This window comes from Crocuta crocuta, unplaced genomic scaffold (genome assembly GCF_008692635.1).
Source record: "Crocuta crocuta isolate KB4526 unplaced genomic scaffold, BGI_CrCroc_1.0 scaffold374, whole genome shotgun sequence".
NCBI lineage: Eukaryota > Metazoa > Chordata > Mammalia > Carnivora > Hyaenidae > Crocuta > Crocuta crocuta.
The window spans coordinates 3,854,488-3,878,927 of record NW_027532613.1 but is presented as its reverse complement, the minus strand read 5'-3'; the positions used below and the strand labels follow the sequence as shown (position 1 = coordinate 3,878,927).

Below are 24,440 nucleotides of genomic sequence, written 5' to 3'. Positions count from 1 at the left end.
CGGCAGGGGCCTTACACAGACCCCAAGGAGGCTACAATTTAGGAGTTTGGGAACTTGGGTGAGGGGGAAAATGTCATTCCTTTCCACTAACCTCTAACTGAAATTTGGCATTTCCTCTTACTGTAAATGTAGAGAACAAATCAATTTGTGCCGGTGACCAGTAAAAATCACCTATTTTCATTGTTGCAAGAGCCTTAAAAGAGTGGTTTTTGCTTATCACTACTTCAAAATTGTAGCAATTATTAGACCTCTTGCCAGATCTTGTTATTAATACAGAAGCATATATGTCACAATTTAAAAAAAAAAATTTTTTAACGTTAATTTATTTTTGAGAGACTGAGAGACAGAGTGCAAGTAGGAGAGGGGCAGAGAGGGAGGGAGACACAGAATCTGAAACAGGCTCCAGGCTCTGAGCTGACGGGCTGACAGCAGCAAGCCTGATCTGGGACTCGAACCCTTAAACCATGAGATCATGACCTGAGCGGAAGTCGGAGGCTTAACTGACTGAGCCCCACAGTCTTGTTTTTTGAATAGTTTGGTAATTGAATTTCAATATAGTTGGGGTTTTTAGTTTGGTTGTGGGTTTTTTTGTTGTTGTTGTTTTTTGTAATTTGAGTGTTTTATTTTCTGTGTTAAAAATACATACTCCGAGAAAGGACCCAGATGCAAAGGAACTCGTGGCATAATATAGACAGGGAATCCTACTTTCCTGTCCACTCTACATCCTGCGCTCTGATTCTCCCACAGTGCAGTCCGCTGCCTCCACTCTTCCATCTCTGGAAGCTCTGCCTGCAGGCTCAGCTCCAGCCAGTCCACTGCATCTCAAAATCCAGGGAGTTCTTTTAGTTCTTCTTGCTTAAATTCTCACTGAATGCTGGGTCTTCTCCACCTGCACCCCTGTGTCAGTCAAGGCAAGTGCAAGGCAGTTAGAGGACATGTGTAACCAACCCACTGACACATTTCTTGTCCATTTGCAAAAAGTCCAGGTTAAGGAAAGGGCATAGCAAAATGTAAATAAAAACCAGGAGACATATTTCTCTGAACAGTAGCCCAGACTCAGGTAAATATCAATATCCTTGCTTAATGTGACACATAAGCTCTTAATAAATATTGTTGATGATTATCGAAGTTTCCTTTTCTTTTGTCTTTTGCAATAGAAATCATGTTGTCGATATCAGTGTTGCAGTCAGCACTCCTGCGGGACTCATTACACCTATTGTATTTAACGCACATATAAAAGGACTGGAAGCCATTGCTAATGATGTTGTTTCTTTAGCAACCAAAGCACGAGAGGGTAAACTCCAGCCTCATGAGTTCCAGGTAAAGTATTACTCATTTACCTTCAGAATGCTAAGAATTATGTTATTTTTAAGGGCAGCATAATGCTTTTATTGCATTTTCTACCTTTTGGTTCTGCCTTATATTCTTATGGACACAAGACCCTGAAAATAAAAAATGGATAACCTATCAAAGCTGAAAATAAGATATTTTTCAGCAGTTCGCAAAAGCCACACAACTGACTTTTGTTCATATTGTAATGGTCGTATGTTTTCATTAAAGTGTATTCCATTCAGACCCGCCTTTTTTCCCCCTCTTTCAGCTTTAGTGATGTATTTAAATAGCAAATAAGAGTTGTATATATTTAGGTTGGACAACTTGATGTTCCAACATATGTATACATGTGTTTACCATTTTCCTATTTTCCTTTCCTGTTTTTTTAAAATAGTAGTTCTGAGGCTTTTCTTAAAGATGAGTTTCAGGTCTTTTCATAAAACTTTTGTCTTTTTTTTTTTCCTAATTTATGTTGAGAAGCAGTTAACACGATCTATTTTTAATCTCTTTTCTTTTAGGGTGGCACTTTCACAATCTCCAATTTAGGAATGTTTGGAATTAAGAACTTCTCTGCTATCATTAACCCACCTCAAGCATGTATTTTGGCGATTGGTGCTTCAGAGGATAGACTGGTTCCAGCAGATAATGAAAAAGGGTAAGTATCAAAATAAAGAGGGAATTGTAAGCTCATTTTCATCCCATTATACCTGTTTTTGAGTCTCAATTTTATAATTATTAGCATAGCCTGTTGGAGCTTCAGGTAGAGTCAGATATTAAGTCTAGAATGAAGTTTCTCAGAGCAGAGACTCTTACTAAATGCAGTTAATCCTATTTGAGATGGGAAGCCTTAGTTACTGTAGGTCAGGGCTCAGCATATGTTTTCGTGGAGCCGGGTTGTAAATATCTTAGGCTTTCAAGTCATATGGTCTCTGTTGCAAATACTCTGACGTTGTAGAGGGAAAGCAGACAGATAAATGCATTCGGCAGGATTTGGCCCGCGAGCTGTCATTTGCCAACCCATGTTCCAGTTGACTGTTTGCTCTGTTAAGCTGGAGGTGTTTAGTACATAAACGAGTAAGTGGAAAATAATATTACCTGGTTGGAGTTACAAGCTAGGAGTTGGCATTTGGGCTGGTTATTAGCTAAAGATTAGCGATTGCTTTCAGAATACCTAATAATGTTTTTATCTTTTTCTAGATTTGATGTGGCTAGCATGATGTCTGTTACACTCAGCTGTGACCATCGGGTTGTGGATGGAGCAGTCGGAGCCCAGTGGCTTGCTGAGTTTAGAAAGTACCTTGAAAAACCTATCACCATGTTGTTATAATTAACCCAAGAATTTCTAGACTCTTCCAGATTCATGGTGGTTCATTCTTATCAAGATACAAATATATTATTATGCAAGTGGTTCTTTTTATTTTGAAGTTAACCAGTTATTTTTGAGTCTGTCCAGATAAGTTATTTGTAATGGGCATTACCGAATTTTTTAAAATGCCAATTACACCTACATATTATACACATTTAATAAACACCAGATTTTGAGCTACGTATTCCTAATCAAGAGAACATGAGGCCTGGCCCTTTGGTGATAAGTACTTCCACTGGGAAATGCAGAGGTAGAATTGTCGTTCCCTACTGAAACAGATACATAAAAGTATTCTGGATGAAACGTTGAGGTTTTGAAATTTAATTGCCTCAGATGTTTTGCTTAGATTTGAGGGAAAGAGAAGTCAAGGAAAGAGAGAAGTCCATTCTCTTGGAGAAAAGGTTTGGATTAAAGCTTGATTTTGGAATATAACCCGGTTACATGATCGTGGTTTATCATGGATGGGAAGGGGAGAGAACTTTAAGGAAAATAAGTGACATTTTAAAAGTTAACATTTTCTTACACTTCTTTAACTGACTATTCTTTATTTTTCTATGAATCCCCAAATGGTTATTTTCACCTCTTAAGATGAAGATATAAATATAAACCAGCTACTTGGTATAAATGAGAATTTGTGTGGGTATTTATTTAAACAACTTAGATGTGTAATTCTGAGAGGAGAATTTACAATTACCTCCAAATAAAAGAATATGCTTATAGAATTTTACAGAGAGAAGTTGTGAAAGTAGAATTCTTCCTCCATGATTAACTGGTTGTTACTTGCAAATGAACTTAATTGCCAGAATCTGTTACTCAAATAATTTTGGAAAACTATATCAAGTAACTGTGGAATAGTGTACATATGTAAAATACGGTTTCTAGTGAGATGTGTGCCAAAGTCCATTTATCACCAAGTCCTGTCTGAAAGGAAGAGCGGCAGAAAGACACTGGTAAGCAGTTGGGAGGGCTGAAAGATTAGATGTCAAGTGGTCATTTATACTTGGATAAAGTAAAAAATGTTCTGTGTGTACAAAGAGAAGTTTTCTGTGTTTTTCTACCCAGTGTTGTCTCATGTACAGTAAGAAAGTCCTAAAATCCTGTTGGAGAGGGAAAAAATTGTTTAGGTTGCTTATCAGCCTAAACGTTTTTTTTTCCATTTTGTTATGATTTGCCTTTCTTCTTGGGGGAGGAAGAGAGTAGGAGATGATATTCAGGATAATAAAAATGAATTGGGAAAATTATCACAATTCCAGACTTTCTATTGAATTGATGTTTTAATAAATATTTAGAGTTGTTTATGATTATTTAATATCAATCGGACCAGTGTTTTCTTGTGTATATGTGGAACAATCCCTGAAATTTAGGTCTTTCAGTGTTGAATTTATTTCTAAATGTTCTTTATTAGATGGTGCACAGGTGACACTGAATATATTCCAGAAATATTTCCCTTGCTGTATTATTATGAAATCAATTCAATACATTAATCTGATTTTTCAATAATTAGTAATGTTAGCTTGAATTGAAGATTATGCAAAAGGAATAAGTTAATCACAAGGGACCATCAGTATGAGCCACATCTGGTTCAAATACATGACACTTCAAAGATAATCCATTCTTGGCAAATGCTTACAGCTCTGCTCCCTTGAAAGAAAAATAAAAGGTTGTCTTCTAATAATTAACTGAGTTAAAAATTAATCTGAGCTATAACCTAAATCCGGATTTAGTCTATTTCTCTTACAAGAACTGAAAGAAAAAAAGTTAGAAGTTTTGGTTGAAATTATTTAAAAATTAAACTATATGTTTTCAATGTGTCTCGTCTAATTTTTGATCTGTTGGTAATTATTTTTCACATTAAATGATTAAGGCCAGGGATAGTGTGTATGTGTAAACTCTTACTAGAAATTCATTTTAAGCATACAGAATTGGTAAAATAAAGGACTGAGTTTAGCAGGACATAATCTAACACTTTAAGCTCAAAGAGTTACTACAGCACCTCGTGGTGGGGTGCGTCACAAAGCAAGATGAAAGTGTAGTCTGGCCCTCTTAGGTAGTTTACCAATCCTGAGGTTTGTGAGTGAAAGTTACAGGAACCCAAGGCCTGGGGTGAAGAAGGAGTTAACCAGCCCAAGAGATGATAAGGTAAGGTGAAAGCATTCCAACTTTTTTGAGGGATGGGAATATACTAGGTGTGTTAACTTTAGGACATCACATCATAGAGCTCTAGAAGATTTTCAGACAGTAAATTATTCTATTGCTAGGAGAAATCAAATCCAACCAGGTTTAGGAGAATTATATTTGTTTTTAAATATCACATATCAAGTGTTTATATTATTTACTATATTAGTTTTTTTAAATTAAATTTATTTTTGAGAGAGAGCATGGGAGGGGCAGGGAGAGAGGGACAGAGAGACTTCCAACCAGGCTCTGCACTGTTGGTACAGAGCCCGATGTGGGGCTTGAACTCACAAACAGATCATGACCTAAACCCGAACCAAGAGCTGAATGCTTAACTGACTGAGCTACCCAGGCACCCCAACACTATTAGTTTCTAAAGTTAAGCTTTAGAGGCACCTGACAGGTTCAGTCAGAAGAGCATGTGACTCTTATTCTTGAAGTTGTGAATTCAAGCACCATGTTGGATGTAGAAATTACTAAGAAAATAAATAATTTAAAAAAAATAAAAAGCATTAAAATTAACAAGGACTTTAAAGACCTTATGTTGAACTAGGAACTTTTACAAGGAAGATGTATCTAGACAAGATGATTAAGGATGTTAAAAGTTAGGGTCTCCTGGGTGGCTCGGTTGAGCATCCGACTTCGGTTCAGGTCATGATCTCTTGGTTCATGGGTTTGAGCCCCACATCAGGCTCTGTGCTGACAGCCCAGAGCCTGGAATCTGCTTCAGATTCTGTGTTTCCCTCTCTCTCTGCCCTTCCTCTGCTCCCACTGTCTCTCTCTCAAAAATATTAAAAAAAATTTAAGTTTGATGTGAACATTGTTGGGCTATAAGTTGGAAAGTTATCATCTTTGGGTTAAACAACCACCTGACAACTTAGATGCATAGAAGTTGGGAAATACTTCTTTCTTAAATCATTTTTTATCTTTATTTATTTGGGGAGGGAGGAGCAGAGAGAGCGGGAGAAAGAGAATCCCAAGCAGGCTCTGCAGTATCAGTGCAGATCTGAACCATGTGATCATGACCTGAGTCAAAATTGAGTTGGATGCTTAACCGGCTAAGCCATCCAGGTGCCCCTTATCATATTGTTAGGAGAAAGGCACATGTCCCAAAGTCAGCTCCTTTTTCTTAGGGTTGGATTATTTTGTGTCTTAGGTGCAGTAAGACCCAGCTACTATTAGTGCATCGCTATATCCAAGACAAGTCCTTTTGATGTTGAAAGGTCTGAGCAGCTTGCACTCCTACCATCAGGGCTATTTTATGGAAGTACAGAGGTTCATAGAAGCATAAGTTTGCACATTATTACATTGGCCCTGTATCTTTATAGCTGGAGGAAACGGTCACTGCTTCAGTGCTTCTTGTAATAAAAAATTCACACAGTCTGGGATATATTCCTGATACAAACCTTTGCTAGAGACAAGAAAAAACAAGTAAACCAGAATTTTAACCAGTAAACCAAGAATTTTCACAATTTACTTTGAAACAGAATTTTCCCAAATGACAATCTATTACTTTTTTTTTTTTTTTTGAAAGAAACAGCATGAGTGGGGTAGGGGCAGAGAGAGAGGGAGACAGAATCCAGAGCAGGCTCCAGGCTCTGAGCTGTCAGCACAGAGCCCAATTCGGGGCTTGAACCCATGAACCGTGAGATCATGACCTGAGCTTAAGTTGGTACTTAAACAAGTGAGCCACCCAGGTGCCCCTTTAAGGCCACTAGAAATAGCTTCAAAACAAGTATATCATAACAACATTGCTTTAATAGTTTCTGCTTCTAGCCAAATGTGAGAAAAGTTAAAAAAAAAAAAAGATAAACATGTTGATGAGGAAATCTCATTTCATCAAAAAGAACTCTTAGAAAATATGAAACCAGTGTTTAAGATAAACCACTACCTCTTCACCCATAACGAAGGTCCTATCCACATGCCTTTAGCACTGAAAAATCAAAGCAGATGATGCTCTTGACTTACACCAATGGCATTATGACAATTAATGTAGCTTTCTCTTTAATAAATTTTGCTGTAGTCATTTCAGTATCCACAGATTCTGGAAGATTCAGATGTAGTCTGTACTTCTCCGGGACCTCAATCAATAAGTCATCCTAAGAATAAAGATGAAAATAGAAAGTATTTCTTGGTTAAAATATGTGTTCCTGGGGATTATTCCCAGTTACTCCTTTCCCATAAAATGAGGATCCCATTTTCTGCCATGTGACTTGCAGTAAACTGTTAAGCTGCTGTTTAACTCCCTGAGGTTTTGGTGTTGTTATTGCTGCTCAATACATCAAAAGCTCACTGCTCCGGTGCCATAAGAGAGCTGTTGCCTCCCTATGTGGCCCTGACTTTGTGACTGGCCAGGAAACAGCAAGGAAAATTTATTGATAGGCGATAGGAAAAGTGGTGATCCAGGTTTTATAGTGATAAAGGCCTTAGTAAAACTATCACCGTAATTTGAAAGACAAGTAATGTGTACCTAGTTTGTGTCTTTAGGTAAAGAAGTGTGAAAATAGGATGTTGGTAGCACGCATTAGTTCTGTTGGCTACATTTAATAAGCGACTACAAAAAGAGGTGAGCTTAGAGAAGAATTTCCCACTTTGTAAGTAGGATTAAAAGAGAATATGCAGAGCCCAGGAATTCTAAGACATCAGGACTGGGAAATAGAACCAAGTTTTAAATATGGAAACAGGGGCGCCTGGGTGGCTCAGTCAGTCTAAGTGTCTGACTTCGGCTCAGGTCATGATCTCGCGGTTCGTGAGTTCGAGCCCCGCGTCGGGCTCAGTGCTGACAACTAGCTCAGAGCCTGAAGTCTGCTTCAGATTCTGTGTCTCCGTGTCTCTCTGGCCCTCCCCTGCTTACACTGTCTGTCTCTCTCTCAGAAATAAATAAAGCATTAAAAATTAAATAAATATGGAAACACAATTTGACAATAAATTGTATTTTAAAAAAAGAACTAAGTTTTATTTTCAACCAGTAAAAAAAAAAAAGTCAAGACAAATTATTTTTTAGCAACAGAAACTGATTAAGACAGCCTAGAGGTAAAGATTAAATTACATGGTCATCATACCCTTTGTTAAAACTTATAAAACTTATAGCTGGATTAAGGTGGAGCTCAGTTAATCTTACATTTGGCTCCATTGACAGCAGTTAAGTCAAAAGAGGCCATTGGAAATTGGACACTTCTGGGGCACCTGGGTGGCTCAAGTCTGACTCTTGATTTTGGCTGAGGTCATGATCTCACATTGTGAGATCCTTGTGAGACTGAGCTGGGGCTCCGTGTTGGGCTGAAGCCTGTTTAAGATTCTCTCTCTCCCTCTGCACCTCCCCTGCTCGCTTTCTCTCATGCTTTCTCTAAAAAAAAAAAAAGAAAGAAAGAGAAAAATGGATCTGTCTATAAAGAATTGTAGGGTGTGGCACTGATTGGAATCAAAGAAATAAAATGCTACCAGCCTAGACTAACACATTTAAAATGACCTTTAGACCCCCAAAATCCCAAAGACAAAAAACAGGGTGAGTAAACTGCTCAGCACTTATGGATGGCATATTCTCCCATGTTCTTTTCAGATGTGGCCAACGTGGATAATGAAAAAGGGAAACCCTGCCCAAAGAATGAAGCTGAGGGTCATGGAAAACAATGGAACTAGGGGACTAGGTAATCAAGGAATCTTGTAAGGGGACCCGGCCAAGAACACCCTCTACCTCCAGGAAAGGGACCTCACAGTATCTGCCTGCCAGGATTTCAGAATTGCTGTGCACCAGTAACTGCCGTGCGCCTCATATTATTTTCCCATTTCCAAATTGAGACTGCTAATTGTTACCCTCTCTCCATTCCACATTGTATGGTGCATGGGGCTATGGCAGTAGATTACACGCCTTTTCAGTTCACAGTTCTGTGGTTCAAGAGAATGCAGATTATACTGGCAAAATCCTACACTTTAGAGTCTGATACTAGGATTGGAGGGGACTTCCTTGGGGAAAGAAGCAACTATTTGTGGCCTTGAGAGTAGCCTGTTACAGCTTTAGGACTTTTGCCAATTACTTATCTTCTTTTGTTAGAGGATTATATATCCTTGCCCTCTGAATTCCTGTGAGAATATCCTTCCCAGCTCTATTGATGTAGGATTTGGCCTTGTGACTTGACTGTGGCCAACAGAATATGGAGTAAAAGTGCCATGTCTGAGAGAGTTTTAGAATCTATTGCATGGGTTAGCCCTTTGTATTTTCCTTCTTCCACAAGAATGGCATAGCTCAGAGGGAACTACCCCTTCACCTATATCCTGGAATGTGCAAGACCGTGGAGCAGAGCAGACCTAGGTGACATGTAAGCTGAGCAAACTACTGTAAACCACTGAGATTGTGCAGTTTGTTACTATGGTATATTATAGTAAATGTTGACTGACACAAATTTACAGTATTACCTACTTGACTTACCTCAGAAACACTAAGGTCACAGAGAGATGCGGAATTAATACCAGGTAATTCAACTTTTATCTCAATTTTCAGAGGTTTCTCATTCTGATCAGCCACAATTTCTAATTCATAGGCTGGTTCCTTCATCTCTACCTGGCTCTCTGTACTGGAAATCTCCTCTATCAGACACCTTGTTTTGCTTGAAACTTCATCTTTTGGCAATAAAAGTTGAAAGTCATCTGGATTGCTCCCAGAATTAGTTATCTGTTCAAGGGTTAGTTCTTCGGGAAAATAAAAGCCGGGGGGGTGGGGGTGGGGGTGGGGAGGAGAATGAAATTTAAAAAATTAATCAACAACATAAAAGACGATTGGGCTATGAGCTTGACTATATGTGGTGTTAGCCAAAATGGCAGATAAAGTTGAAGCTAAATTAGTTTGGGAATCTTAAACCAAAGAACTTGGTTAAAAAGTTCGTAGTACTTAGGTGCACCTGGGTGGCTCAGCTGGTTAGGCGTTTGACTTCAGCTCAGGTCATTATCTTGCAGTCTGTGGGCTCAAGTCCTGCATCAGGCTCTGTGCTGACAGCTCGGAGCCTAGAGCCTGCTTTGGATTCTGTGTCTCCCTCTCTCCGCCCCTCCCCTGCTTGTGCTCTCTCTCTGTCTCTGTCTCTCAAAAATAAACATTAGAAAAAAGTTTGTAGTACTTAAAAATCTTTAACAACATGCTAATATTTTTAATACCTAATTTTTATACTTTTCTATCTTAAGTCTCTCATCTTTTAAAATTGAGATTTCTACTTTGCAAAATGTACACAGGATGTGAAACAATTTTAAATTGGTTAAATTTTCCTCTTGCATTCATTAACTTACCCTTTCTCATTTTCTCTCTTAAATCTGTGGGGTTAGTTTGCATTCTCATCAGATTTTGTTTCATCCTTTGAATGCTTCCTTTTATTCTAAATTTGGTAATACTGTAAGAGTGCGAGAGAGTGAGTTGGAGCTTTTCCTCAATGCATTTCATGGCCATCTGTATTAATTGATTTTTTCTCACTTCGTCCTTTTCTGCTGCCTGGAGAACATCAGGATTGTAGGCCACATCGATGACTGTATAAACATCTGTGTGTGTAATTCAGAAGGTGTGAAATGAAGACAACTGTTTCACTAATGATATTGTCAGTTAATTTATTAAGCCATAATCCTGATAAAACTAGAAAGTATAAAGTATTCCTATACTTTTCAGAGGTAATCACACAGTTGCTGTATACACAAATTTCCAATTAGGGCATTTCTTGGCATTTGACATGGATTATTATTAGAAAAATTGGACAGTATTTGTATAAATAAAAGTATGCTTATTAGTTATTAGCTACATTACAACCAAATAAAATATTTTATTTGTACTGCCTTTTACCAAGTAAAATCTGGTAGATGCTTATTCCCAATAAAGTTTTTAAAATGTGCTCTCTCTCCCATAATCCTATGTACCTGAGTTCTCAGACATATCTTCTGGTCTGCCAACACTTAGAGGTACTGGATGAGTGTTTGATTGGGGAGCTGGGATCCTTTTCCACTGACATAGGTTGATGAAAAGTATTTTTTCCTTTGGTTTCTAAAAAGCAAATAATTTTGCATGTCTCAAAACCTAGTTTTTTACATTTTAAAATCATATCCTAAAGGTACCTCATAGAATTTTAGACTCTAAATAAGCCATTCTGTGTATTAAACTGTGCCTGAACCCTTTGACGAAGATGGTGCCAAAGGCAAAGAAGGAAACCCCTGCCCCTCCCAAAGCTGAAGCCAAAGCAAAGGCTTTGAAGGCCAAGAAACCAGTGCTGAAAGGCGTCCGTCCACAGTCATAAAAAAAGAGAAGATCCGCGCATCATCTACATTCCGTTGGCTCAAGACACTGCGTCTCTAAAAGTCCTCAAAAGAGCGACCCCCCCCGACCCCCGAGACACAAGTTTGACCACTATTTCCCTCTGACTACCGAGTCAGCCATGAAGAAAACAGAAGACAACAACACACTCGTGTTCGTTGTGGATGTCACGGCGAACACGCACCAGATCAAACAGGCTGTGAAGAAGCTCTGTGACATTGACACGGCCTAGGTCAACACTCTGATCAGGCCCAATGGACAAAAGAAAGCATATATTTGACTGGCTCCTGACTATGATGCTTTGGGCGTTGCCAACAAAATTGGGGTCATCTCAACTGAGTCCAGCTGGTGAACTCTAAATATAAGTGTTTTCACCATAAAAAAAAAAATAAACCTGTGTTTGAGAAATGGTACTGTTACCTGATTTCCTCCAAGCTACTGACTGTCCACTGAGATCCAGCTGCTGCAGCCAGAGGAACTGGGAGGAAGGAGGGGGCACTGGTCGAAGCAGCTCTTCCGGGTGAATGTGACCCTATTCCACCACTTCCTTACCTCTCAGCAACTAAGTTCTTTCCATGTGAAAAACCTCCAATTCTATGATTCTCTGTTAAATCATTACATTACTCTTTTAAAAAAATTTAGTAGAAAATGGCTCATTGTGAGATCTCCAAAATGTATCAAATGTGAACTTCCCATTCTTACTCCTTCGGCATGATCCTCCACACTGTTTCACTCTCTGTTTAGAGTGGTAGTTTCCCTCAAGTTTTCTTAAAGCCTCAACAGCTAAAGGTAAGTTATTCTCTGATTATTACAGAATTATTTCAGTCAAGACCTCCCATCCCTGGGAACCAGGTCTACATACCAGGATCCTGGTCTGTAGACAGAGCTGTGGTTCTGGGGCGGCACAGAACTGTTCCCCTTCTTTCAGCTGCTGTTGAATAAACTTCTCGTAGCCCTCAGGGTTGCTTTCAGCCAGATCGTCTAGGAGGTTCCAGAATTGAGTAACGTGGGTGAGCAGACCCTTTGAGGAAGACTCCATGATTGAGGTGAAGAGCCCTCTTAAGTCTGTGGAAAGATATGACTTAAGGGAGAAAAAGTCTGTGTAACTAGTGATTCATTTCTTTTGGAGAAGGAGGAACGGGTCTCGTTTGGGTGAAGGTAGCACCTGTGTCTAACAGACTGTGGATCAGCACCACTTTTCTTTTCCTTATTCCCGAATTACCTAGTACCCTTTCTTAAAGCTCTCGAGTTGTCGTCTCAGATAACAAGTCCTTACTTCTGCCTAGACCCTCGCAGGCGCTGAGGGTGGTCATTTAAAGTCTGGATTACCAGTGATTTTCTTGTTCCAATACCTGGACTTGGGCTGACTGGTGCCTATCCAGTCCTGAAATTGCCAGAGGTGGNGCGGTGAGGGCCACGGGAGACATCCTCATAGCTGCCTCCAGCTTAGCCAGAGCCAGAGCCACAACGCCTAGATCCCAGTCTTAGCTTTACCACTTACTAGGTGTGTGACCCTGAGCACTTAGGTCATACATCAGTTTATGCTCCTCAAAACGAAGACGATAATACCTATGTCATAGGGTTACTGTGAGAATTAAGTAGGGAATATGGAGAGGCCGGGACACTTCGTTATCACTGTATGAGAGTAATAATATCATCTCTATCTGCAGATAACCTCCTTCACCCTCCTCCTCCACTGGAGAGGCGTCCCACAGCAGCCACAGAAGACGCAGAGAGGACGTTTGGGTTCTCCGAATACTATAGTAGGGTTAAAACTTTTTCATTTTTTAAAGTAGGGTTAACCTAAACGGGAAGCTTAACTAAAGGGCAATCACTCCAGAGGTCGGCGAACCCACCTGCTCTCTGGGTTCCTTGACAAACCGCGACACCTGTTACCAGGGTAACCAGACCGGGTCCAACATCTTATTGGGTCCGGAAAGCTCCAGGCGGAACGGACTTTTACATCTAGTTCCGGAATCTCCTCCTTCTTGCTTTTCAGTTGACCCCGACCCACTTCTTTTCCAGGAAGGCGACCGCCTCCCTTCCGCACCTTTCCATCTCTAGAAGATCCTGGAAACCTTCCCTGTGGGAGTCTCCCGGTCCCCGGTTGGTGGGAAGAGGTTCTCCGGGGAACGACTTCCGGCCCGAAAGGGAAGTCCGCTCCCTTGTCTCCCAGATCTCCCCCTCCCCCCTCCCCAATTCCCCGCCACGCGAAGCTGCGGCGCACGGTATGGGTGTGTTTGTGTGTGTTCGTATGGGGAGGGCGTTTGGAGGGAAGGTTACCGGGAGCTCCGTGGCCGCTGGGGGACAGGGATCCCGGTGACAGAGATGGGGGCATTTTCTCTGTCTTCCCCTTGGAAGCTTCACTCCCCCCGTCGGGCACTCTAGGTATTTCTTGGGGCCCAGTCGAGGATTGTACCCGTCCAGAGCGTCCCCGTCCTTTCGGGAGAGCGAAGCCCAACCCCCGGGTCCGTCCCCGAGGAGCGCGAGCGGGGAATGCCCCGTCGAGCCGGCCGTCCGGATCCCGCGGGGCGGCGCAGCCTCCGGCCTCAGTCGGGAAAGAGACCCCCACTGTCGGTCTGGGCTGGGGGCAAGGCAGCGGTGGCCTGGGCCGCGGCTGAGGGCAGAATAACCGGTGGGAAGGCTACGTTTTCACGAAGGACTCGGGTGAAGCTGCAGAGCTGCCTTTGAGCCCTGACTCCTTGGCTTCCTGAGTCGGAGGAGATCTTGTAATGGAGTGGTTCTTCGTCTCACACTAGCAAGATGCCTGATTTCCTCAGGATCGAGGGGTGAGTGAGCGGTGGGGTGGTTGCACAAAACCGCTGCTAGCTACACACTGAATACCCGTGCCATCTGTTTTTTGGAGGCTTCTGTACAAAGTAGAAAGTGAAATTCCCCTGAATGGAGAAATTTAGGGCCTCTCTGCATTTGATGGTCAATGTTGACATTTGGTGGACCCCGATAGTCTTCAGATCTAGGTATTTGCTTCATCACAAACTGATTTTGGGATTCTAGAGTTGATTTGTAATCCGAACCTGGTTTGCCTTGGCCTAACTGGCCTGGGGCAAGTTATGGCTTAAGGGAATTTCACCTACAAAATAGGGACTAAGATGCTTGCCTCATATAAAACGTGGGATTGTTTTGAGGATTAAATAAAATGGTGTCCTTGAAAGCACTTAGTTTTGTGCAGTTTAAAAGAACTTCGATGTACATTTATCTCAGTTACATTCATCTTCCCATTAGTGTGGTCAGGCATTTGTCTCCTTTTAATGGTGAGGGGAAAACTGCCCCTCAGGACTTCTGACTTCTTGTTCAGTGATCTTTTTTTTTTTTTTACCTCGTGCTTCTTTATAACATTGTGATAAAAAAGAAGGTAATAAAGGAAATTATTAAGTGTTATTTCTTGATTCATTTCAGATTGAAGAATGTCCCGGGTTCCATTGGGGAAAGTCCTCCTAAGGAATGTCATCCGGCACACAGATGCTCACAATAAGGTGAGAGGTACAATCTAGTTCTTCCTCAACATTTATCGAAGGCATACAGTGTGCCAAGCATTATGTTGGTAGTTTGGAGATACAAAGATGAATAAAATAGGTGATTATAATCTATTTGACAAGTACTGGAATTGAGACATACACAAAGTGCTTCAGCGCATTGAAGAAGGAATAATGAAATCTGCCTTGGGAAATAAGGAAAGGCTTCACAGAATGGGTGGTATTTGAGCTGCTGCTGATATTTGAATTCCTTCTTGTTGAACAGGTTAAATTTTACCATATGTAAAAGATCATTCCAGACAGAAAGAACATCATGTACTCACATGGCAACAGAAAAGAACATGCAGCACTTGGGGCTTGGCAAGGAATGTGCATTCAGAAAGCAGGGAATGTGGGGGAGGGGTGCGGTGTAGTAACAAGATAAAGCTTGAGTGGTAAATTAGAGTTGGCTTGGGAGGCTCTTTCTTCTAAATAAAAAAGAAACCATCAAATGTCTTTAAGATGGTTATGACATGATTGTATTTGTATCTTAGAAAGATGATTTGTTAGCTGGGTAGGGGATATAGATCAGATGGAGAGACCAGATAGGCAAGTGCAGTGCTCCAGGTGAGAGATGGTGAGGGGTTTGCATGAAAACAGTGATATTAGGGATGAAGGTGAGGAATTGAGGAGAGAGAATCCAAAGAACTTGGTGACTAATTAAAACAGAAAGGATTGTCATTTGATTATTGCAGCATGATTGCAAAAATAATAAGGTGGTAAGTGTGTCTGTGCAGGGTTAAAAAGTTCTCGTGTCATTGCACAATTCCATGTATTTGAGATTCACTGGATCGGATTATTTAGCCACTCTAGAAATCCTCAATTTGTTTGCCAGGTTCCTGATCATAACCCAATCTATAATGCAATAATCAGTGCAGAGTGTATTGTCAGCTACTTTTCTGTGATGTAAAATGTTATTTTTAGTCATTTATATTTCTTTTCTTTTAAAAAAAAATGTAGATTCAGGAGGAATCAGATATGTGGAAAATCAGAGAACTGGAGAAACAGATGGAAGATGCTTACCGGGGAACCAAAAGGAAAATGTTACCCAGTAGTTCAAGGTGAAGTTGCAGCTCTAACAACCAAAATAATTCTGATCTTGTTCAGAACCATTAACTTTCACTTAAAAGCATTTTAGTATGCTAAAGATAGATAAGCTCAGTTCTCTGAATCTTTAAGCCTTCCTTCTTTCATAAATCTAGACTCACGCATAAAGATAGTGGCTACGATGTATATGACTTAATTCTTAGTACTTATTTGCAATGGAGAATTAAAAAATTCTGTCTAGAACAACTTGAAAAGTTAAGGATTTTGCGTATTCTGACCTTGCTTGATGGCTTTTAAGATTTACTCTTAGCTATCATTCCCTTCTTTCCCCTATTAATCTTTGATTCTCTTTCAGCCTTTCTTTACTACATCTCCTTGCTGTGTTCACCAAGTCACACAGCCTTTCACATTACCCTCTTAATAATTTCAGTGTTGAGTATGCAGGCTTATTGTCTTATCCGTAGAGGTATAGGAATATCTGAATGTTTGGAACATCTCTTGGGCTTCATATGCCTGTTAGTGTAGAACTGTATGAAAAATGACTATACTAATAATGCTGATTTCTAAAGCCACCCATGGAAACAATGAATATATGAGATATTTAAGGGGAATGAGTGTGCCTGTAGAGTATTCAGGCTTTGGAGTGTGATTGGCTGTATGTGAAGGGCTTTAAACAAGAAAGTATTTGGGGTCTCTGAGGTAAAGAAGGTAGGGTCTCAATATAAAAATAAATATCTTTGCAGATATTTGCAGATAAAATGTTTTCTTGCTAAAGATGGTCCTTTGAGAATTTAGAAGTTAGTGCAGATATTGGCTTGTCTTGTATTAGTTGTTCAGTTCCAAGAGGCATTTCCAGGAACAAAATACTATTTTTAGAGTGAATTATTAACACCTGTCATGGTCTAATAAATCTTTAAAGCATAATCTCTTTAGGGGCAGGATTCTGATGGTCTCCCATTTGCTTTTACATTCCTAGCAGCTAGAACAGCACCTAGCATATAGGTGGCCCGTAAACATTTTTGATAATTGATTAGCTTGCTGAGTGACTTGTTAGTGGACCTTGTAAGTATGGGCTGTATCACTGGTTTTCAGCGGTTTTTCTACCCCAGCATTCTCATGGGTTAGGCCTTGCTCCTACTGTTACTATGGCCTCAGTGCAGCAGGTTGCTGGTTTTCGAGGGAGATTTCAGAATCGCCAGGGTGGTTTGAAATTGTTACCAGCTGTGATTATGCTCGGCATCCTTTGCATGAACTCCTGCTTGAGAATCAGTGAGTGAGCTACAGCGTGCCATAGTCCATAAGTCATTTTTGTCTGTATTCTGCAAGAGGATGGGTAGTAATGGTCAGATTTTCACTGGACAAGTGTACAGACTTGGAGAGTAGAACAGATCATGACTTTTTACATGGTTTGTTTTTAAACACTAAATACCAGGTAGTTTTGTTTTCCCCTTAGCTTGTTCAGTGGGTTTGGTGCATGACATTCCATAAAGGAGCCTCACAGATTGCTTCTAAGTATAAAAAGTCTGCTGTTTTTCCTTATAGCCGGATGCGTAGTGATGGTTTTGATGAAGAAAGTCAGAGAGACTATTGGAGGCCAAAGAATGAAATTTCTGGGGCACTAGAAGATGATTTTCTTAAGGCTAAATCCTGGAATAAGAAGTTATATGATTATGAAGCTAACATGCCAGACAGGTTTGTAACTAAATTCTTGTGACCATTAATGATATCTGACTTGAGAATGTGTACTTTTAAAAATTAATTATCTCTACAAAAACTTGCACACAAATGTTCATAGCATAATTATCATAATGGCCCAAAAGTGGAAACCCAGATGTCTCTCTTAACTGATGAAGGGATGAACAGAATGGTATAGTACTCCCCCCTTCTCCATGAGGGATATGTTCTAACACCCCCAGTGCTTGCCTAAAACTGTGAGTTGTACTGAACCCTATATATGCTGTGTTTTTTCCTGTACATACATTCTAATGATAAAGCTTAATTTCTTTATTTTTTAAATATTTACTTTTGAGAAAGAGTGAGCATGAGCAGAGGAGGGATTTGGGGGCGGGACAGAGGATCTGAAGCAGGCTCTGTGCTGACAGCAGACAGCCTGATGCAGGGCTCGAACCCACAAACTGTGAAATCATGACCTGAGCTGAAGTTGGATGCCTGACTGACTGAGCCACCCAGGTGCTCCTGATAAAGTTTAATTTCTAAATTGGGGACAGTAAGAGCTTTATAACAATATACTCTAATAAGCTTTATGTGAGTGTGGTCTCTCAAATATTTTATTAGTACTGTACTCACCATTCTTCTTGTCATGATGTGAGATGATAAAATGCCTGTGTGATGAGGTGATGTGAAGGGAATCATGTAGACATTTTGATGTAGCATTAGGCTGCTGCTGACCTCCGACAAATGACAGAAGGAGGGTGATCTGCTTCTAGAAAGCAAAACTGAAGATAAGGGGGGACTAATGGGATGTTCCTGGACAGTGAAAGGAATAAAGTACTAATATACTGTAACATGGATGAACCTTGGAAACAGGTGAAAACCAGACACAAAAGGCCACTTATTACATGATTCTATTTATATGGTATGTCCAGAATAGGCAAATCCATAGAGACAGAAAGTAGATTCGTGGTTGCCATGGGCTACAGGAGAGGGAGGAATGGAGTTACTGCTAAAGGATGGAGTTCCTTTTTGGGTGATGAAGATGTTCTGAAATTAGATAGTGGTGATGGCTGCACAATTCTGAATATACTAAAAGCCACTGAATTGTACTTTAAAAGGGTGAATTTTATGGTATAGGAATTACATCTCAATAAAATTGCTATGTTAAAAAAAATTGTTCTAATGTAGACAGCATTACGTTAAGAGTTGTTTTTGGAGAAGTATTTCACAGCTAAAGAGCAGAGTAGAAGAGTTCCTTAGTGTTTCTTGAGAACAAGTTCTCTTACAAATGGACAAAAGAATCCTTTGTGTCTAAAATAATAATGTGGGGTGCCTGGGTGGCTTAGTCGGTTAAGCGTCCGACTTTCGCTTAGGTCATGATCTCGCGGTTCGTGGGTTCGAGCCCCGCGTCGGGCTGTGTGCTGACTGCCAGCTCAGAGCCTGGAGCCTGTTTCAGTCTGTGACTCCCTCTCTCTCTGACCCTCCCCTGCTCACGCTGTCTCTCTCTCTCCTAGAAATAAGTAAAACATTTAAAAAAAAAAAATAATAATGTGCAGTACAGAAAATGTAGCCAGTTAAGCTTGAAGGTGGGGTTGGCTCTATCATGCTTTCTTTGTTCTGTGTGCATGTCTGTATGTGTGCACTCCTGAGTCTAATTTTTTTTAATTTAAAGAAATGTAGGTATTGCCTTAATAATACATGTAATATTTATGTCATTTTACAGATGGGGTCACAGTGGTTACAAAGAGTTATACCCTGAAGAATTTGAGACAGACAGGTAAGGCAAATAGACTTACTGAAAAAAAAGAAGCCAAGTCTGAACCAGTACCAAGTAATACTATACCAAGTCTGAACTATAAATTGGGTTCCTAATTTTATAAAGGAGGTAACATTTGCCATTAAAAATGTAACCAGAAAATGACAGGCAATTTAGTTGGGAGATAATTGGTATTTTGCCTTTTCCTGATTGATGTTCTGCATATATATATATATATATATATAATATTTAGGTTCTTATACATAGTATTCCATACATTAACTCAAGGTGACAGATTAGAATTTTTATCTTTAAGAAAACAAAAAGTGAGAGTGATAGTCTCATAGTAACCTTCTGTCAGAGCTCTTATTTAAAATTCAGATGTTGGGGTGCCTGGGTGGCTCAGTCAGTTAAGTGTCCACCTTCGGCTCAGGTAATGATCTCACAGTTCATGGGTTTGAGCCCCGCGTCGGGCTCTGTGCTGGCATCTAGCTCAGAGCCTGGAGCCTGTTTCAGATTCTGTGTCTCCTCCTCTTTCTGACTCTCCCCTGCTCACACACTCTCTCTCTGTCAGAAAGAAATAAAACATTAAAAAAAAATTCAGATGTTAACCTCAACTTTCTATGTAGAGTACAGAATACTAAATATAAATATGCTTTTTATTTCCTATAGTAAAGTAGTTTCTTTTTTACTAGTAGTGACCAGCAAGATATTACCAATGGAAAAAAAACATCTCCCCAAGTAAAATCATCCACCCACGAGTCTCACAAACACAAGAAGTCAAAGAAATCCCACAAAAAAAAGCAGAAAAAAAAGTCACACAAAAAACAGAAGAAAAGCAAAAAGGAAGCCACAGACGTAACAGCAGATTCCTCAAGCGAGTTCTCAGAAGAAACTGGGGCTTCTAGTACCAGGAAAAGGAAACAGCCACATAAGCGCAAGAAAAAATCCAGGAAAAAGTCTCTCAAGAAACCTGCTTTATTCTTAGATGCAGAAAGTGACACTTCCCAGTCTGATGATTCCGCATCCAGCAGTTCTGAGGAAGGTGAGGAAAGAGACACTAAGAAAACCAAAAGGAAAAAGAAAGAGAAAAAAGTCCATATCCCTATAGTTAACAATGAAATACAGCAGAGGACAAACAAACGCACAAATTGGAAAGTGGCTACAGATGAAAGGTCTGCAGAGAGTTCAGAGGATGACTAAATGAGAAACATTCTTCATTTGCCCAGCTGACTCCTGGTTACTTGCAGCTCTGTTGCCTTAGGGTTTTGCCAGTGACTCTACTGCCCAGTACAGGGGCCCTGAGGTCAGAGCTGTCCTGTGCCATCTGTATACGTTCTGACAGACTTGTCTTGTTTTGGCCTGTTAAACTTGATCCTCCTGTTGTTAATAGGGAGTCTGGTATTTTGTTATGAAGTTTTCTCGAAGAGATTATTTTTTGCAATTAATCACACTTAGGGTAGAGTGCATATACAGCAAATTGAAGGACCCAGGAAGCTGAACCCACTAATGACCTGGGTACACCAATTGGAATGTTGAATCTGAGGAAAGCAAGGGCTGGGATCGAGAGGTGGGTTGGAACTGGTACTGTGTCGAATGTTGTAAGGGAACATCGTGTTGCTGTTTAATAGCTGGTGCCAGGACTTAACTTTTTGTGTCTTCAGCCTTGGTGCTTTGATCTTTCTGTGTTTGGCCCCTTAGATATGTCCAGTTTATTTAATGAGAAAAAGAGTATAAGAACAAGATACTTTTCCTTCATGATAACATCCATAGACCGCTGTTATTATGAGACTAGGGTTTTTTGTTTTTTTGGTCAAATTCCCCTGCTGGACAGGGTCTGTGGATACATTCAGTATACCCCTAAACATGGTGATTAGATAGTAAATGGTTTTCTACTTCCATTGCTGTATATTGCCTAAATGGACTGGTGTTCAAAATTCTTTCTTTGGTTGTCCTAAGTCCTCAACCAAATGGGATAAAGTTAGGAATTGGTCATGCCGTCTAATGGTGCTCTGAACAGGATTCAGGGTCACAACTGCCATTTAAATGTTATCTTCCTTGTTCATTTCTAAATCTATTAATGAACTTTAGATTTTCCCTGAAACTAAGTTGAATCAGTTCCAAAATGAAACAGGTTTCTCAGGGATGCACCCACTTCTTCCCAGTCAGCCTTCTGGTTAAAGCACCAAGCAGAGATCATATTATTTCCCTTTGCTCTATACTGTGATCCCTACTGTTAATTCTTAAGAAACCAAAATATCACTGAAAAAAAGGCTGTTAGAACAAAGGTGAATTTTTTCATTATGACAGAATGTCAAGTGACATTGGTTTCCTGGTTGTCACTTCATGGGCTGAGTAGAAAACTTGAAAACCCAGACTTTTGGTCTTGGTTCTGCCACTAACTAGTTATGCAGTCTGAACAGGTAAGTTAACGTCCCCAGCCTTACTTTCCCCACGTAGAACACAGAAATACTTCATGGTAGCATGACAGTGTAAGACACCAGCAATAGAATAGACCTAGAACAACATTCCATGAGGTGGTAATACTTTGTAGTTCTAACTACTAAATTTGTTCTCTTTCCAGAACAGATTTCTAATAAAATGCTTAGTTATAAAATACATGGTTGGCTAGAGGTTCCCATCCCTTGATTATAAGCAGGTGCTACCTTTGAGGATATTTACTTGAAAATATTAATACTTTGGTACTCAACTGTCAATGTTCCATGGCGTATATTTTTACCTTTGGGATTAGTAGGGGCCCAAGGGTTGGGGGCGGGGGGCAGTCTGTAATTACTACCTCTTAACCTAAAGCAATTGTTTTGTTCTTGGAGTAAGTGAAATCTTTGTTGGAAGGAGTCTTCAGCACGTATTTTTTAAGCATTCTCTCTGTGCTGTAAAAGTTCTGATTTTAGCAGACTCAGGAAGATGGGCCAGTGTGAACAAGGCATCTCCAGGAAGTTGGTTCTGCTCTGGTCTTGACCCTCCCCTTCTCCCATACTAGCAGGCCTATTCCTTTCCCAAGAATACACATCTTGCCTGTTTTTGGTTTGTTTGTTTGTTTGTTTTTGCCATGTTTACCTTTTCTTGGTCATGTATAAGCAATAAAGCTGTTTTCTGTTCTTCACCCTTCTCCACCCCAATTTCTCTTCTATACCTTAGGCTAAGGTTTTGATGGTTCTTCTAGCCCCCTTAATTAGTGGCTTAGGATGGCTCTTCAAAACCCAAGATCTCTCATTTGCACTACTGGTCTTGGAACATACTTATTTCTAATGTTCCTGTCAATCAGAGTTCTCTGTATTAAATCCTAAAACGGGATTTAAAAAAAAAAAAGAGTTGGAGAATTCACATTTATTGAGTAACTGTTGTGATACAACCTGGAATTTCTGAATTCCAAATAAATAAATTTCACTTTTTGAACATTTGATCTGTTACTTTTTAGCACCAACAGGCTTGGTAACAGCCTCAAGTTCACCTGATAATGGGCTGATGACCTTCCCCCAGTGGCCCTTCAATCTGCTTAACAACAAGTCCTTTGCTTCTGTCATTCTCCCAAGGGATGGTCTACTGCCCTCCCTTCTGAACAATCTGGGCAAACCGACTGGTGATAGCAAGAGTAGTGTCAATGAAGCGGTCCACACAGCTAGAGAGACAATTTTCAGTGCGAGAGTCCAGACGATTCCCTGGCTTGTCCACACATTTATCCCAGCAAAGCTCCATGAAGTGATGCACCTGAGAGGAAAGAAAATTAATAGCTATTGGGGTTGGCATATAGGTCTAACTCTGCAAAATTTATTTCCTTCCCATTCTTTCTCATTTTCTAACACCCTATGGAATCATTCTTACAATCAACAAACCATGGGCTCGCCTCATAATTTGTCCTCACTTCATACTTTGTCACCAAGATGTCCCAGACCCTTGTCCCTACATTGCAATAATCCTTTATCCTCTCTGTTTCTATTTTTCTCTTTCGTAATTGAAAATTACTTCCCATCAAGTCACCCCTGTGTTTGCTTAATGCATCAACTCCTCTCTTAGCCACTCAGGGCGCTCCCTTATTTAATCAACCTGTTGTGCTTCCATGAAATACAGGCACAGCATACTCAACCCTTAATATTCCTGGAATGCCCTCCCTAAAGATTTTTCCCATGCCGCAACACAGTTCAAAATTTTACTTCCTTGAAGTCCACTGTCTATTTTTTCCCACTATGTGAAGTCCTTAATCATTGTAGGTTTTCAGGCAGAGTATCTTTTATCTTTCCAAATAGCTCCAGTGTAAGCTGGGAAGGTATGGTGCCAATTAATTTCTCCCAAACCACTGCACTCTTCTCACTCCAAACCTACCCCATACAACTACTAAAGAGCACTCTTCAATCATTTACTGAAGGCGTGCTATTTGGGATGCCGAGTACTAAGCACTCAGGCAGTACTGCCTGCGGACCTAAAGTACAACTGTCTCCTCAGTCTGAGACGCGGTTAAGCAACGAGCCACGCTGCTAGTGATCCTGCGGCTAGTAAGCGACCACGCCGGTTTCAAACCACGGCGAAAGGGCTCCAAAACACTTCTTCTAAACTACAGTCCAGACTGACTACTTCAGAGTCCACCTTTCTCCATTAACGTTCTACTGCTTTGTCGTTTTCAAACACATTATCGCATCTGATCTCCACAATTCAGGGAGGCAGCGCTCGACTGCAAAACCAAAACCCACATGGGTGGGTGTCCTGCCTAGAGGCACGTGGCCTGTAAGGGGCACAACCAGGAGCAGAACCCCGAACCTTCCGAATGCCAAGCCCAGAGAGCTCCCGCCCAAGGAGGTTCCGGTGTCCTTGGCCTCGCCCGAACCTTTCTCCTCTGCTTTACACTTTCTCTTTCCCCCGCGCCGGGTTTGCAGGGCGGGCACCTCCGCACTACTGGTCACCAGGGGCCGGGGGGCCATGCTCATTTCTTTTCTGAGAAGAACCGGGCGCAGCAGGAACGCGCACTGGGCAGCCTCCCCGTGGTGAGGTGGCAGAGCTCGGCTAGTTTTTTTTCCCAGCGGCTGTCACTTCGCGGGCTGAGTAAAGAGCCTAAAAACTCAACCTGCGCCTCCGCCTCCTTTCTCTCCACCCTGGTCCTCGTCCCCGCACCTGTGCCGTGAACTGCGCCTTCTGTTGTTCGGCCGCCACCAGGCGCTGCAACTCGGCTTCGTCCGCCTCACCCAGCTCCGCCATCGTCCGCCTCGAACGCCCGGCTTTCTTACGAGCGGAAGCGCGCATGCGCGGCGGACGCGCGCCTGCTCC

General features: G+C 40.9%; 4 protein-coding genes and 1 pseudogene across 9 annotated transcripts in view; 3 read left to right on the top strand and 2 right to left on the bottom strand.

Moving 5' to 3' along the window:
• DLAT (dihydrolipoamide S-acetyltransferase) overlaps nucleotides 1–3,945 on the top strand; it is a 30,004-nt gene extending 26,059 nt beyond the window's left edge. Inside the window, exons 12-14 of the mRNA XM_077780555.1 lie at nucleotides 1,158–1,320; nucleotides 1,851–1,987; nucleotides 2,530–3,945. Coding sequence (XP_077636681.1) covers nucleotides 1,158–1,320; nucleotides 1,851–1,987; nucleotides 2,530–2,659 — 430 coding nt within the window. The 3' untranslated portion in view covers nucleotides 2,660–3,945. The remainder of the gene's footprint in view (nucleotides 1–1,157; nucleotides 1,321–1,850; nucleotides 1,988–2,529) is intronic.
• PIH1D2 (PIH1 domain containing 2) lies at nucleotides 170–13,098 on the bottom strand. 2 transcript variants are annotated; one of them, XM_077780563.1, is made up of 7 exons: nucleotides 13,010–13,098; nucleotides 12,016–12,234; nucleotides 10,763–10,886; nucleotides 10,148–10,393; nucleotides 9,300–9,559; nucleotides 6,842–6,972; nucleotides 170–897 (listed from the first exon to the last, which is right to left on the bottom strand). In XM_077780563.1, exons 2-7 carry the CDS (start codon nucleotides 12,190–12,192, stop codon nucleotides 843–845), a joined length of 993 nt encoding a protein of 330 aa, XP_077636689.1. In that variant the 5' UTR covers nucleotides 12,193–12,234; nucleotides 13,010–13,098; the 3' UTR covers nucleotides 170–842. The 2 variants fall into 2 exon arrangements, with proteins under 2 accessions (XP_077636689.1, XP_077636688.1); XM_077780562.1 differs by having other exon boundaries at nucleotides 171–897; nucleotides 12,016–12,218; nucleotides 13,010–13,097.
• LOC144245146 (large ribosomal subunit protein uL23 pseudogene) lies at nucleotides 10,779–11,505 on the top strand (annotated as a pseudogene).
• A 209-nt stretch (nucleotides 13,099–13,307) lies between the features above and the next one.
• NKAPD1 (NKAP domain containing 1) lies at nucleotides 13,308–22,287 on the top strand. Of its 5 annotated transcripts, none has more exons than XM_077780566.1 (7): nucleotides 13,308–13,381; nucleotides 13,913–13,942; nucleotides 14,571–14,647; nucleotides 15,647–15,747; nucleotides 17,276–17,425; nucleotides 19,131–19,184; nucleotides 19,859–22,287. In XM_077780566.1, the coding sequence occupies exons 3-7, from the start codon at nucleotides 14,579–14,581 to the stop codon at nucleotides 20,364–20,366; spliced, it is 882 nt and encodes a 293-aa protein (XP_077636692.1). In that variant the 5' UTR covers nucleotides 13,308–13,381; nucleotides 13,913–13,942; nucleotides 14,571–14,578; the 3' UTR covers nucleotides 20,367–22,287. The 5 variants fall into 5 exon arrangements, with proteins under 5 accessions (XP_077636692.1, XP_077636691.1, XP_077636693.1 ...); XM_077780565.1 differs by having other exon boundaries at nucleotides 13,542–13,942; XM_077780567.1 differs by lacking the exon at nucleotides 13,913–13,942.
• A 209-nt stretch (nucleotides 22,288–22,496) lies between these two features.
• TIMM8B (translocase of inner mitochondrial membrane 8 homolog B) lies at nucleotides 22,497–24,431 on the bottom strand. The gene is made up of 2 exons (XM_077780569.1): nucleotides 24,288–24,431; nucleotides 22,497–22,892 (listed from the first exon to the last, which is right to left on the bottom strand). The coding sequence occupies exons 1-2, from the start codon at nucleotides 24,414–24,416 to the stop codon at nucleotides 22,725–22,727; spliced, it is 297 nt and encodes a 98-aa protein (XP_077636695.1). The 5' UTR covers nucleotides 24,417–24,431; the 3' UTR covers nucleotides 22,497–22,724.
• Between the last annotated feature and the right edge of the window lie 9 nt (nucleotides 24,432–24,440).

Bases quoted from the DNA above. Each gene is read 5' to 3' on its own strand.
- PIH1D2 (XM_077780563.1), bottom strand. From the start codon at position 12,192: ATGGAGTCTTCCTCAAAGGGTCTGCTCACCCACGTTACTCAATTCTGG. The intron at 10,887-12,015 runs GTATGTAGACCT...TTTGCTTTTTAG, and splicing joins GTCTACAGACCAGGATCCTG to AAACCAAAGGAAAAAATACT. The intron at 898-6,841 runs GTAAGTCAAGAG...TGACTGACACAG, and splicing joins ATTGTCATAATGCCATTGGT to GGGTGCAGGTGGAGAAGACC.
- NKAPD1 (XM_077780567.1), top strand. From the start codon at position 14,579: ATGTCCCGGGTTCCATTGGGGAAAGTCCTCCTAAGGAATGTCATCCGG. The intron at 14,648-15,646 runs GTGAGAGGTACA...AAAAAAATGTAG, and splicing joins ACACAGATGCTCACAATAAG to ATTCAGGAGGAATCAGATAT. The intron at 17,426-19,130 runs GTTTGTAACTAA...GTCATTTTACAG, and splicing joins GAAGCTAACATGCCAGACAG to ATGGGGTCACAGTGGTTACA.
- TIMM8B (XM_077780569.1), bottom strand. From the start codon at position 24,416: ATGCGCGCTTCCGCTCGTAAGAAAGCCGGGCGTTCGAGGCGGACGATG. The intron at 22,893-24,287 runs GTGCGGGGACGA...CTTTCCTCTCAG, and splicing joins AGGCGCAGTTCACGGCACAG to GTGCATCACTTCATGGAGCT.